Source organism: Cebidichthys violaceus, unplaced genomic scaffold, assembly GCF_023349555.1.
Source record: "Cebidichthys violaceus isolate CVI_PGR_0920_01 unplaced genomic scaffold, fCebVio1.0.p SCAF_21, whole genome shotgun sequence".
In the NCBI taxonomy this organism is placed as follows: Eukaryota; Metazoa; Chordata; class Actinopteri; order Perciformes; family Stichaeidae; genus Cebidichthys; species Cebidichthys violaceus.
Genome location: NW_027176384.1, coordinates 11,767,791 through 11,782,790, shown reverse-complemented (window position 1 = coordinate 11,782,790; position 15,000 = coordinate 11,767,791). Strand labels below are relative to the sequence as shown.

Below are 15,000 nucleotides of genomic sequence, written 5' to 3'. Positions count from 1 at the left end.
CGAAATGTAAAAAAAAAAAAAAAAAACCCCTCTTCACGAAATGCTCTCTCACCCTCTTCAGCTGTCCTCTTCAGCCTCCATCTCTTACTCTTATCTATTTTACACGCTCCTTCATTTTCCGCTGGACTGTTGCCCCCACAAACGCACATATCATTCTCCTCTTCTGACAGCCTCTACTACAGGTTAAGTACATCACAAGCTCTCAGCTAACTGCGGCGCTATTTTTGTGCTGCGCCGTGTCGACCTCTCTCGTATTGAAACATTGTCCTCTTTTAGTTTCTCCATCTCAACTGTTAGAACCCCCGATATTGTTGTTCCTGTGGCCTAGTGGTCGACTACGCCACTAGAAGGCTAAAGCCGACTGTAGATCTGATAACGTCACACATCTCTAGAGGCTACTTATTGCATTTTTTTTTTTTTAAATTCATGTTTCAGACTGTACAGCTTCATAAGGCTTAATGAGAAGGTAGTATGTGTTGGATGTGATGATTATGCTCCACGCAGCTTGCAGTCACTCCCATGGAGTTCTGTTGTAGTATTCTCTTTGTCATCTCTCACCCACATGTTGCCCACTCACAACATGTTGTTCTGTTTTTAGCTGATATGTGCTCCCATGGTAGTTCACACCACCTTTTTTATTTTTTATTTTCTATCATTCAATCTTTTTTTTTTTTTTTTTTTTTTATCGCTATCCCCAGTAAAAAGTTACAGTTGCCACAACACAGCTTTGTCTTGAAACCCACTCACCGTGGTTTTCCCCGAAAAAAACCAACCGGCTCACCTGTCTGATACATGCGTACTAACCACCCTGCATGCTGTATGCCATCTTTCTCTGTTAGGCAGAGGGTCGTCGGGCTGCATAATGATTGAGAGGGGTGATATTCTTGAAGAAGAAAAATGCAGTTTAACAGCAAGACCCAAATGCATTTGTCACCATAAAAAAAAAGCCCCCTTACTGATTGATGAAGGCACAACAGCTGGCAATGCAATGGAAAGTGAAATGAGGATCTATATTTTTTGGCAAAGTGCAAGACAGTCTTAACACCCAAACAGTACTTCACCTTAATTTATCACCGTTTTCTCTCATTAGTCACATGATTAATAATACCACTTTGTACTTTAGGCAACACAATCGGTTTGCGTCGTTGAACAGCGTTACGCAATGAGCATTTCAGTTAGCGTTAGACGTTACGGTAGCACCGTTGTGCTCGTCTGTGGACACACCGTTGCTCCGTCTTTTAACGTCTTAAGAGCGTTCACAGAACTTCGGAAAATGACACTCCTCTTCAGCCACACCTTGACGAAGCACCGTGACACTCGGTGGTGTAAAAATAGGAACGGAACAAGCTCTTCTGTTACATGTAAAGAACATGCTAATAGGAGGTGTGAGAGAGAGATTAAGAAAAAACAAACACCATCCACTTCTGCACTGTGATTCATTCTGCCTGAGTCATTCAGCACTCTTAGGGTTAAAAGTATAGCTGCAGCGTCTTGCTGCAGTGTCTAAAGCATTTGGCTGATCGTTACAGTATACACCAGGAGAAGAAACGAAGAAGAAAAAAAACATCTCTCTCTAATAACTTCTTCTTTTTTTTTTTTTTTTTCTTCCAAAAATCCTTTTTATTGCATTTATAACATTTGGCACAGTACAAATTCTTGGTGCTTTTACAAGATAAACCTGTAAAGATCGACACTGACCTTTTTTTCGGTTTTTGTTAAAGAAAGTCTTCTCGGTATAAATATTTTTTTTTCTCGTCACTGCATTCTCTGTAGCATGGTGTAAAAATCACACAGAATGCCCCCTTTTTAAAACAACACTACCCTCATTTGTCAAAGTCAAGACAGCATCTTAAACAACTCATTGTTTTAAATAGAAGTTACAAGTTAGAAAATAGTTTCAATTCTTTTTAATATATGTTTCTCTATCACCAGCCCATGGTAGTTTCAATTTGTCCATATATATATTTATTTATAAGCATGTACAACAAGAAATCATCAGTCTTTTTAGGTTTGCACTCTGTACAAAAAAGTAGTTCCTGTCCTTTTTTCGTTGTGCATTCTATTGCATGAGTTTATGAGGAAATGGCGGGGGGTGGGGGGAGGTGGTGGTGGTGGTGAGCGGAGCTAGGAACCTAGGAACCTAGGGGAAGGAGTGGAGCCTTTTGGGGGTGATCTTTGTTTTTTTAAATCTGAGTCTCCTGCACCTTCTACTTGGTGTGAGTTTTTAACGACATAGGGCTCAGCCGCATTGCTGTGATGGTGCTGGGCAAGGTTCGAGGCAAAGAGTTCCCAACATTGTTGTCTGTCCATTTAGCCCCATGGCCGGTCGGTTTATAGGTGTTATATTTAGGCTTCATAGTGCTGTAGTCCATTTTATGGGGACTGTAGTCTGCTTTATGGGGGCTGTAATCAAGTTTAGGTCTCTGAGTGTGTGGACTGAAGTCAGACTTGAAGGCGCTGTAATCCGGTTTGTGGGGACTGAAGTCGGGCTTGAAGGCGCTGTACTCGGTTCCAGTCACATGGGAGGAGTAAGGGTCCCTGGGTTTGTAGGTACTGTCCGTTTTAGATCTCTGGGCATTGTAGTCTGTTTTGGGTTTGGGTTGAGTGCTGTAGTCGGGTTTAAATGGGCTGTATTCAGGTTTAGGTCTTGGATGAGTGCCAAAGTCGGGCTTGAATGGACTGTATTCAGCCTTAGGTTTATGCTGCGTGTTGTAGTCCGATTTTAATGGCTGTAGTCATGTTTAGGTTTTGGTTGGGTGCTGTAATCTCGTTTAAATGGGCTGAGGTCCGTTTTCTGCCTAGGATGAGTGCCGTAATCTGGTTTGAACGGGCTGTAGTCTGTTTTTATTTTTGGGTGAGTGCCAAAATCTGGTTTGAATGGGCTGTACTCTGCTTTAGGTTTGTGAGTGCTGTAGTCCTGCCTAAACGGGCTGTAGTCAGGCTTTGGTCTGTGAAGGCTAAAATCTGTGTAGATTTGTGAGTGTTGTAATCTGGGATGTACTTGTGGCCGCTGTAGTCCATATTTGGCTTGTATGTGGTATACTCGGCCTTCGGCTTATGAAGGGTAAAGTCAGGCTGGGGTTTGTATTCAACCTTGGGTTTGTGAAAGCTGTAGTCGGTCTTGTGGCTGATAAAGTCCAGTTTGTGTATGCTGTTGTGGTCCGGATTTCAGGCAACGTGAGCGCCGTCTCTTGAGCCGCAGACGCCGGCGGAGGAAGGTCCTTCCTCGTCCACCTGGATAATCTCCACAGTCCGAGCAGCCGCCACCGTGCTCCTCTGCTGGTGGCGCTTTCTCAACATGTAGAAGGCGATGAGCATGACCGCAGCCATCAGTGTCACTGCTACAAAGCAACCTATTATGATCTTAGTGGTCTTCATCACTTCATCCAGGCTAGGGCCGGACCTCCCTGGTTTGCCACTGGCACTTGGAGTCCTGGCGCCACAGATGTCTTAGCTACCCCTGCAGGGCTGTTGGTGCTTTGCAGCAGCACAGTTGGTGTGGAGATGAAGACTGGCTGAAAGACGGAAGGGGAGGCCGTTGTAGTTGTTGTCCCTAGGCCTACCCCTCCTCCTCCAGCCCCCGCTGCAGCAGCTGTAGTCGAGGTGGTTCTTGTTTGGGCATCTCAGTGGTTGGCCCCAAGACCTCCACAGTCACCGTAGTGAAGTAACTCAAGTTGGACGTGTTGAGCTCGGCTGCACTCACATTGAGGTAGGCCGAGGCGTTGGAGTTCCCCGCTGCATTGGACACCATGCAGGTATAAGTGCCCGTGTCTACAGCCAAGACATTTGAGAAATTAAGGGTGCCGTCATTCAGGATCGATATTCTCGGGTGATTGGAGGCATGTGTCAGGATAGTCCCATTGGGCAGGAGCCAGCGCACTGAAGACATTGAGGCCGTGCGGCAACGAATCTCAGCCACTCTCCCTGCTGAAATGTTCAGGTCCCTTGGTGCGTCGGCAATGAATGGTGCAGAACATTGGGTTGCAGCACCCTCTCCTCGGTCCACCTCGACCAGTCTGTCGCCCTCTCATGCTGACAGGTGAGTGACAACGTCCACAGCAAGTTGAGTTGGTAGGGATGTACTCCCCTTAGCCAGCGGGCTAACCATACAGCCTCACAGCCACAGTTCCAAGGATTATGGTGGAGATGGAGCTCCACCAGGTACCTGAGCGGGGAGAACAGATCATGTGGCACAGCGCTCAGATTGTTGTGGGCCAGATTAAGCTCCACCAATGAAGATAGGTCATCAAAACCATTGCGCTCTATCACTGTGATTTGAGAGTTCATCACCCATAGCTTTTTCAGTGAGCGCAGGCCTTTGAAAGAGCCTGGCTTTATCTCTGGGAAGTGATTTTCAGAGATCTCCAGCTCCTCCAGGCCCTTGAGGGGACTTAGGTTTGGCATATCACCCCTTATGTTGCACATGCCCAGATTGAGGTACTTGAGGTTTTGTAGGCCCTCAAAGCTCCTTCAGAGATGTACTCCAGTTTCCGTAACTCTCCCAGGTCCAGTCGCATGAGGGAGGGCACCCGGTTGAAGGCGTAGGAGGGGATACTCTCAATGGGGTTGTTCCTCAGCCACAGTTCTCTTAGTTTGGACAGGTACTCAAAGGCCCCACTGGGCACCACCGTCAACCGGTTGTCAAAGAGCTCCAGTGTGTTGAGACTGGTGAGTCCATTAAACGCGCCCCCTCAATCTGCCGTATGGCATTTCGCCCCAGCTGGAGCACCTCAAGGTGGTGCAGGTGGCGGAAGGAGTCAGCCTGCACCGCCTCGATGGCGTTTTCCATCAGATTGAGGTGTCGCGTGTTGGCAGGAATGCCGGGGGGCACGCGGGTGAGGCCGCGACGAGTGCACACCACCTTCCCCTGCTGATTACTACAGGAACATTGCGGCGGACAGCCCTGAGGTCCCTGAGACACCGCCGCCCCCGCAAGGCCGGGGAGGCGCTGCTCCACGCTTGCGCCATCAGGAAGACTACACAGAGCAGGGCGGCTTTCCTGGCACGATGCACAGCTACCCGCCCCAGGAGACTCATGATGTGGCACGTTCATAATTCAGCATCATCTGGGGGGGAGGGGGAGGGGGAGGGGGTGTTGGGGTGTTTGGGGGTGGTGTTTGGGGGGAGGGGGGGGGGGGGTGGGGGGGGGGGCTTTGGGGGATCAGGGAAAGTAGCTGGTTGGCTGGTTGTAGTGTTTACGGTGACCAGAGCAAAGAAGTCAAGGGAACTGAAGAGGACAAGGGAGAGGATGTGGATTTTTGGCCGCTCGCTAAGGGGGAAGAGGGCTTGACCTGTCCTCGATGAAGCAATGTTTTTAACTGTGCTCATGGGTAGAAGGAGGAGGGGGGGTAGAGAGAGGGCTGGCTTTTCTGAAACGTGTGTATGAGTAAGACATGATGATAAATTAACCAACCAAAAGCCGTATTACAAGACAGACAGGGAGGGTTACAAATTGATGCAAAGAGGGGTTGAAACACTAGACACCTACCTCAAGTTATTATTACAGGTCCTTGAACTGTGATACAATAGTTTCCCTCCTGTTTGCAATCAGAAAGAGCTGTGGTATTCACACCAGGTGTATGTATATCCAAGAGCAGCAAATAAAGCCTTTTTTTTTTTATCTTTGCTCTGTCAAAAAGGGTACCAATGCCAAAGAGCTTAACCACGACGAGCCCTTTTGTAAATCCACACGTCCAAGAGAAAGGTTCGAAAAGGCCCTTTTGTGAGTGTTGTTGGGTTTTTTTTCCCCTCCCTTTGTTTGTTGTTAAGAAAAAAAAAAAAGAAAGAAGAAGAAAAAAAAAACCTGCAGATAGGAATCCAGTCAGGCTCCGAAAGCAGCAGTGCTCTCCCTTGCTCGCTTCTCGCTGTCGGCTCCTCTTCTCTCGCTTGTCCTTGGAATCCGACAGTTGATCCCCCTGCTAGACACCTTACCCAGGTCTCCATAGCACAGGCGACAATGCAAAACACACACGCACAATTATGTTTTTTTTTTGTTTTTTTTGTGCACCAAAAAGCCAAGACGGAAAAGGACAAAAAAAAAAAGAGGGATGTAGGTGGGTGGGGGGGGGGATAGGATTGAAGAAGGTTGAATGAAAATTCCACAGTCCTCTCAAATGTTCGGTGCTTTTTTTTGTTTTGCGATGGTTGGAGGTGAGGTTGACAAGCCAGGGGAAGAAAAAAAAAAAAAGCAGACCCCCCTCCTCTCTGTATTCCTCTGTTCACTTTTTAGTGGTCAATCAGTTGGTCGGTTGGTCAGTCTGACAGCCGTTCTCTCTCTCTTTCTCTCTCTCTCTCTCTCCCCTCTCTCTCTCTCTCTCTCTCTCTCTCTCTCTCTCTCTCTCTCTCTCTCTCTTTGCCTTTGCTCCCCCTTTCAATGTGGCGTCGTGTCCACTTGATTTTTCTTTCTTTTTTTTCTTCTTCTTCTTCTCCTTCCTCCAGGAGTGCTCGGCGGGGGTTGAAAAGAATACCGCGACTCACACGGGCTTCATTAGCCGCTTCTCCCCTCTCCTCTTGACTAGCCACACGCTCTAGCCTCGGCGGCCGGCGGCAGCAGCAGTGGCGGAAAGCAGAGCGATCGCAAACGCGCGCACACACACCATCCCCGCGAAGCACACAGCAGCAGTAGTGAAGCACACACAGCAGCAGCTGCAGCCTGCCTCCCTTGCACTTGCCCAATAATCCGTCAATTTCTTCAGGGGGGGGGGGGGAGTGGGGGATGGAAGGGGGTGCCGGGAGGAGTGGGGGTGTTGTAGCTGGGTTGATCGAGGTTGGGTTAGAGGGAGGAGGGGTTGGTGCGCAGTTTCTCCTTCCTCTCTCTCCGGCTTGTTTCTTTTTTCTTCTTGTTTTCTCCAGTTCTTTTTTTTTTTTTCTCTCTCTCTCTCTCTCTCTCTCTCTCTCGTCTCTCTCGTCTCTCTCGTCTCTCTCTCTCTCTCTCTCTCTCTCTCTCTCTCCCTCCTCTCCTCGTGGTGATCAGCACCCCCTCTCTGATGCAGCGTCCGGCTGGGGAGAGAGGAGCAAGACCGGGAGTAAGGCGAGCGCCGGGCGAGCGCACGGCTTACAGGCGTGACGTTAACAGTAGCGTCGATGTGGAAAGGATCCGTTGTAGCAGCAAAAGAGAGAGCTTGCGCCGGCTTGGATATCTCTCTCTCTCTCTCTCTTCTCTCTCTCTCTCTCTCTCGTCTCTCTCTCTCTCTCTCTCTCTCTCTCTCCCCTGCCTCCCTCCTGCTCTCTCTCTGCAGTGTCCTGAGGTAGTTGGATGAGCTCAAAGCACTCAGACCTTTTTAGAGATCTACCTCTTCAAAAACCATTTTTGCTCTCTGCTGTCCTCCGCTTCTTCTTCTTCTTCTTCTTTCTTTTTTTTTTTCTTTTTCTTTTTAATGCTCACGGTCTCTTGTTCCGTGGCTTTCTGAGGGCTTTGTGTGGCTTAGAGGAATAGACGGGCTGTCCGAGCGAAAGGCAGAGACGGACAGTGGCGTCCCACAGCAACCATATTTTTAACCCACTCCTCCCCGGCACTAATTCAGCCATTCCAACAAAGTCTGGCAAATATTTCCAGCATTGCTGTGGTGGCAACAGCAGGCAGATGGGACACGGTTTCTCTCCCTCTCCCTCCCTGTCTCTCTCATGACGCCTCCTCTCTCTATTCTCTCTCTCTCTCTCTCTCTCTCTCTCTCTATCTATCTTTGACTCTCTTTACCTCCCCTTGCTCTCTCCCTCTTTTTTTTTCGTTTTTTTTTTCTCTTCAGTGTAAAATAAAGCAACATGAATGGACTGCTGACGCATCCTGCTTGGAGTAGTGCTTTGTTTGATGCAGTGTGTCTTGTGCATTAACTCCCCCCACTCCACCCACTCCACCCTCACCCTCCTCGCTGTCTTTTCCTTCTCACGGCTCACTCTCTCTTCGTCCATCACGGTGTCACTCTGCTTCATCTCTTTATATACAATCTCCTACAAGTTGTCGGGGCATTAAGTGCGATTTAAGCCATATCCGTGCAATGGAACTCATGGGTTTAGACTGTAAGAAGTTGATTAGGTTACTGTATTAATACCGTTATATTAGAGAGGAAAGCCGTGACGGAAAGCGAGTGCAGCGTGATCCTTTCATCACGCATGCCTTTGCAGGTAGTTAGAGCGCTCTAAACAGGCCGGCCTTAACCCTCAATTTGAGCACAAACCGTCGCTTCAGGAAGCACGCGGCCATAAAGTCATGTTCAGGAAGGCGAACGGGAGAAAACAAGACTGTGCTTTACCTTCCGTGCCGCAGGAGAAGAGGCGAAAACCAACGCACCCTACTGTCCCATCACCCCCACCTATCGCCAATGATTTGTACCAGCCTCATGTCCATTAAACCAGGAGGCAGTGTGGGTAATTGATGCTCGGTAAAGCTAGCTGTGACAGTGCTGCTAGTTGAGAGAGAGAGAGAGAGAGAGAGAGAGAGAGAGAGAGAGAGAGAGAGAGAGAGAGAGAGAGAGAGAGAGAGAGAGAGAGAGAGAGAGAGAGAGAGAGAGAGAGAGAGAGAGAGAGAGAGAGAGAGAGAGAGAGAGAGAGAGAGAGAGAGAGAGAGAGAGAGAGAGAGCGAGCTCAAAAAGGTCACACTGCCTGTAGCGCAGTACGTTATTCCCACCGGCACAGGAGTATAGAGCCAACTCCTATATTATACGTACACACACACACACACACACACACACACACACACACACACACACACACACACACACACACACACACACACTTTCTCCTTGACTTCACTGCAGTTGAATACGAATGGGCTTCAATGAAGCACATGTGAGACAACGGTGAGGTAGCAGGTGGGGGGGGGGTCCTTTGTCAAGTCGGAAAGGCTATTTCCTTTCCTTACCACAGGGATTCCCTAGCACCGCGGCCATCGGAGGTGTGCTGAATCCCCCCCCCCCCCCCCCCCCCCCCCCCTCGCCGCCGCCGCTGCGTTCTCTCTGAAACACGAGCTAATGCAGGGCGTAGATTCAAGCGGGCGTTCATAAGCGGGTTACAAACACAAACGCAGGGCGTGCGCGACAAATGCGCCGCTCAAACGTCAACATTGCATTGATCTGTTGTCGGTCAGGCCAACTGCAAATGAGGGCTTTGTTGTTCTCTGTGCGATTTATTGATGACACAACATGGAGCGGTGCGCTGGCTTTACTGTGTGTGTGTGTGTGTGTGCTGTGTGTGTGTGTGTGTGTGTGTGTGTGTGTGTGTGTGTGTGTGTGTGTGTGTGTGTGTGTGTCAGATGGTGCCTGTAGGTGTGTGTGTGTGCCACCATTTGATGAGCAAGTGACCCAGAATGAGTGCAGGTTGTGCACAGTACATCCCAGACTACTATCTAACCAAAAATCACCCGTTGACCCGTAACCTGACCATCGCTGCCGGGACAGCTCTCTCCTCTTGGCTCTCGCCCCGTCTATTTCTCCCATTTCCCCCGTCTTTTCTATTCTCACTCAATTTTTTTTTATTTATTCCCCCCCCCCTCTTGTCAGTGGACACTCTGCTTTCTCACTGCTGATGGAGCACCGGGGTCATGGCCCGCCAAGCTCTGTGATGCTCCGCTGACCAAAAGTGGTCAACCGCTCGCTTTGTAGTTTGATCCTGGCCCGGGAAATGGCCGACACCCGCTTGATGGTCAGCCAAACTCTGTGATCAGAGGAAGGGTTTCCCAAGGTCCAGCATGGCATTCCTCAAACCATGGCAAAGAGGGGAAACCAGAAAAGCCTTCGCCAAGCTACTGGCCCTTTTTTTTTTTTTTTTTTTTTTTTTTTTTTTTTTGTTCCGAGCTGAATCTGACTTGGTGTTTCAGGTCAATGCAAAGAAATGTTGAACCCGGGCTGAACAGATTAACTTTGAGTGTCTTTCTAGGTTTCCATTAAGCCAGTAGAAGCACTTGCTCGACAGGAAGAGTGTTGTCAGGCCTCACTCCCAGGACTCGCTGACCGCTCGTGGCCTGATGAGCTGTCAGAAATGTGGGACCTTCACGCTTTCATGCCAGCCACATGCTCCTGCTGTGTGACCCCCCCCCCCCCCCCCCATATGCATCAGGCCAGAAGGGCACTGGGTGTAGTTCGGGGGGGAGGGGGGGAGGTACAGCAAGACCTAGTTCGGTGCGTGTTCGAGGGGTATGTGCAAACATTACAGAGCCCATCCCCCCGGGGTGAGTGCTGGCGAATCTGGGCTGCGGCCAGTCACATGTAGGTCAGCAGCCTGGGTCCGTGTGTGCGTGTGTGCGTGTGCGTGTGCGCGTGTGTGTGTGTGTGTGTGTGTGTGTGTGTGTGTCGGTAGTTCCATTTGGGTGACTGGCCCTGCAGTACATAGCATAACAGCAATGACGATCAGAGTTGAGGAGTGTGCCGTTGAATGATAGATCTAATGATAATGTCGTTGCCTCTGCCAATGCCGGGATCAAGGATTTACAGTATAGGCCCTCGGGCGATCCGCATATGGTTTTTCTGTTTGTGTGCGTTGTGAGAGACACACACACACACACACACACACACACACACACACACACACAGAGAGAGAGAGAGATTTTGTTTTCAAGGAGACAAGAGGCACACTATTTTTGGGCTTGTCTTGTGCTTTGAGAGCTATTACACACTTCTTTTCTTTTCTTTTTTTTTTTTGCATACTTGTGAGCGTGTCCTCTAAGTGTCCAGTAATGTCCCGGTGGCCGAATGCATACCAGTGTCCACCCTGACGCAATGTTAACGTCAAACGATCCTTCCAGGTCACCGTACAACACAATCTCTCACACACACACACACACACACACACACACACACACACACACACACACACACACACACACACCAACCAATGCTGACCTTGAGGTAATCGACCCGCTTCTAGACACTTCCTTTCCCATTTTCATTTCAATTTCCAGGAATTAATTCTGCAGGAGATTATGTATCTCTCACACACACACACACATCACACACACACACACACACAACACACAAACACACACACACACACACACACACACACACACACAGTCTCACACACACACACACACACCCACAGTGACACAGACACACACACACACACACACACACACACACACACAGACACACTGCTATCAGTGTCCCAGTAAAGGCTTAAACTGCTCGGTAGGGATTTTTTTCTGTTTATCACATTTCTCATCACACACACACACACACACACACACACACACACACTGGCACACATACACACAGACACCAATCATATGCCAGCGTATCAAGAGATTATAATGGCCAATAGGGTTTATAGTGGCTTCCGTATGCCCAGGTTGTTTCCTTTCATCCCGTTACCTGCTCAGTCCTGCTTTCACTGACCTTGTTCGGCCTCCGCTCAATACAGCATGCATATATATATATATATATATATATATATATATATATATATATATATATATATATATACAGCATACACATATTGATAACACTTTGAGCATTGGACATTCATTTCAATCAATGCATTTAAATAGCACTTTTATTTAGACGGGTTACCCCGTCCATAAAGCAATAAACATGGTTTAAATCGAGACTCTGGTCATGAGTCGTTGACCCTGTAACTTACCAGACTTCCTTTTCATATGCCTGCCATTGTCTAGTTGTCTGTTTTTCTTTTTTAGTCTTTTCTTAAACTCTCCCTATTCTCAACTTGTCCCTTGCCCCATTTCTTTGTTTTTTTCTCTTTCCCTCTCCTCCTCCTTGCATTTTTTGTTCCACTGCCTTTGTTCTTTCCCCGTTTCTTTTTTTCCTATCCCCCCAATTTCTATTCTTCCCTACTCGTTCTTGCTGTGTCCCTCTTTCGCTCCTTTTTTTTCCCTTCTTTTCTAACTCTGTCCTCCCTCTTTGTGTCATTTCCCCACACTCCCCCTTCTCTTAATTTCTACTTCTTACTACTTCTCCTCTGCTCCAACATTTTGCAGGCAGTCACAAGTCAATTGTGTTTGCTCATACGGCAATATGTTTTTGTACGTGCGACAGTGTGTGTGTGCGCTCTCTCTCTCTCTCTCTCTCTCTCTCTCTCTCTCTCTCTTCTCTCTCTCTCTCTCTCTCTCTCTCTCTCTCTCTCTCAAATAAAGGCGGCATCAGGTCAAGGCAACCGAAGGCACACAGTAAAAGATGAGTGGTTTTTTTTCGTGTTTTTTTTTTTTTTGATCCTGTGTTATTCAGTATTTGAGCTCCGCTAGCAGCCATTGTCTCCAGACTAATGGGCTTTATTTATGTCGAGCTGTGTTCATACGGGCTGCCAGAGCGGGGATTAGCCCTAGCGCCGTGTTAGCTGGAAGCAGAAGAAAGATACAAGTAGGTTAGCGCTGTTAACCCAATCAGCATGAGCCAAGATAGCTAGATAGGAGGAGATACCTCATGCCTGTTCGGACATTTTGGGTTTAGCCTGATAAAAATCACATTTTAAAAAAAAACCTCCCTTTTACCAATTACGCCCACATTTATTTTGAAAGTGTCATTTTTTTCATTAAGAATACGGTATAGCTGTATATCATTGTGCCGAGCGTGTGATATAGTGATTTATACTGAACTCGGCGTATGCTAATGCTCCCCGCGTCTGGCCCTGGCCACGTCATTGGTCAGCTGGCCTCATTGGGATTCATGGAGCGTCCTCTGCATGTGCGTTCATCACAATGTTGCCTTGCCAACTGCCAGGCCGTAGGAAATGGATGTCTCTTTTCCTCAGAGCAATGTGAAGGTAAAAACATAGTAATTCACCGCTGAGAGAGCAGCTAAATCTTCTCGACTTTTAGGTCCTTCGGCGCAAAGATGCCGTCTTCATTCAGTGCCTCCCCTCCCCCCCCCCCTCTCCTCCTTTTGCTTTCATGTGCCCCCGGCTCGGTCAAAAACAAAATGCTTAACTAGTGAGTTGTTACTCTGCAACACCGTGTGTCATTAGACCCATTTTTTGGGGCTTTTACATTGCCTCCACTTGTCTCGGTTCACTTAGTTTTTATCGGATCAAAAAGGGATTGTGATCTATTGTGCGTACTAACAAATGCTTTTTTTTCCTGTGTTTTCCTTGATAATGGTGCTGTTGTCTAGCTTTCTCCTGTAGGCTTTATTCAATGACAGCTCTGAAAGGTTATTGGATCAAACCTGCAGCGCTACAAAAAAAAAAAAAAGCTCCCGTTTGCTTGTTAACTCCATATCTCCTGAGATATCGACACGAATCCACCATCTTTAACCACCATGCCACCTCCGGGAGCGGTGCATTGACTGAACCCCGCTCATTTGACACACTCCAAAGTGACCAACCTTTCTTTTCATCTCCCACTGTGATGCCCTGACCTTCAGCTGTCCTCCCTAAAAAAAAAAAAAAAAAAATCACAGCCACAATTACCTTCTTAACCGTGTTATTTCTCTGAAGCCGTTAAGCCCAGAATCTCCATCAAGCTCCATATAGCGGAGGATTAGCCACACTGAGAGGCCCGTTACTGCGCGCGCACACACACACACACACACACACACACACACACACACACACACACACACCCAGGGATGGGGAGAGAAGAACCAAACGGCTTTTCATCTTTTCAAATCCACCTGTCCAGCAGATAGATAGAGGGTTCTGTGTGTGCTTGCCAACAATCTTTGCTTCCACCACCACCACCACCACCACGTTTGTGTGTCCGTAAGCCATTTCGTCTATCTCGCTGTGTATTTCGCCGCGCGCCAGATACCCTTAGCGGACGCCACGGCGTATTGAGAACAGGTTTTCTAACGCGAGCGTTTTTGTTTTTTTTTTCTCTCTAATATGCGTACAGTTTGGATTCCATTACCGATAGTTGCCTGTCCGCCTTATCTGTGTTCAAAGGAGCCATCTTCTCCCCAATGTGAGCGTAGTAGGACGTTAGGACGGGTGTTTGTCGTGACATCAACATTTCTCTTGAGAAGCGGTGCTGTGTGTGTGTGTGTGTGTGTGTGTGTGTGGTGTGTGTGTGTGTGTGTGTGTGTGTGTGTGTGTGTGTGTGTGTGTGTGTGTGTGTGTGTACTGGAGATGCATTTTTTTTTGTGTGTGTCCATTCCTCTAATGCGAGTACTCACCTCCCAGCCGGTTATTTATTTATTTTTTTACCTGTGTAATATATATATATTTTTTCCTCTGCCTCCGTCACTCTCCCCACACTGGGGGGGGGGGATTTGAGAAAGCCGAGCTAAGTGTGTCTAATCTGCGAGCGCAGCCAGCCCGGCGTCGAGCGTTCCTGCAGCCTCCCAACAATACGACACTCCGCAGAGCTGTCCAGCCGAGCGGGCAGGTGACAGTGGAGGAGAGGGAGAGGGCTGAGGGCTGAGAAACAGACACCCGAGTGGATGTCTACATTATTGCTAGGCGACCGTGGACTCGAGGTAGGAAGTAATGTGAGGAAAAAGGAAAGGAAAAGGTAAAGGAAAGAGCCACGTGAAATGGAAAAGGGATATGGGTCAAGTGAAGAAGCCCCCCCCCCCCCCTTTAACTCCTAGCCCTGTGACCTTGTGTTGTTTTTTTTTATCTTTTTGTAGCGCTGCAATCACGGATATCGTCGACTGCGGCTGAGGGCCAGCAAGGGTCCCAGGCTATGAAAGGAAGGAAGGAAGGGGGGGGGGAAGCAGCATGCAGCATGCAGCACTTTCTAAATTGAAGTCAATAACACAGCAGTCCATTCTCTCAGAGGCAGTCCTCCCACGCAGTCCGCTTACAGTCGCTCAGGACGGCCGAGGGTAGGATGTCGATGGAGTTCTCCGAAGCAGCGCTACGCACGCCGACATGCGTGGGTGAAGACGCAAGAGGGGAAACGTGGGCGTCGGTGGCGTCCACCTGACAGTAACGCCGCTATATCGAATATTAAGAATCATCATTAAGAAATGATCTAGAATGGGAGGGGGGGGGCTCGCTAACGCAGAGGCCAATCTGAGACGCACTTCCGCACTACGCTCATATTTTTTTTTTTTTTTTTTTTTGCCTGTAATCCCCTTTTTGCGCGTTCGCACTCTGCGTAGCTTTTGGGGATTT

The 15,000-nt window shown here is 48.4% G+C and overlaps 2 protein-coding genes across 2 annotated transcripts in view; one reads left to right on the top strand and one right to left on the bottom strand.

Moving 5' to 3' along the window:
* The window catches only part of snd1 (staphylococcal nuclease and tudor domain containing 1), a 150,525-nt gene that overhangs the window by 67,733 nt on the left and 67,792 nt on the right, over nt 1-15,000 (top strand). The gene's annotated exons all lie outside the window — the stretch shown is intronic.
* On the bottom strand, nt 2,184-5,037 carry lrrc4.1 (leucine rich repeat containing 4.1). Its single transcript, XM_068717406.1, is given in 12 exon segments — nt 2,184-2,731; nt 2,734-2,967; nt 2,970-3,164; nt 3,167-3,221; nt 3,223-3,431; nt 3,434-3,613; nt 3,616-4,015; nt 4,017-4,085; nt 4,087-4,466; nt 4,469-4,690; nt 4,693-4,941; nt 4,944-5,037. Coding segments are annotated over 12 exon segments (2,835 nt in total).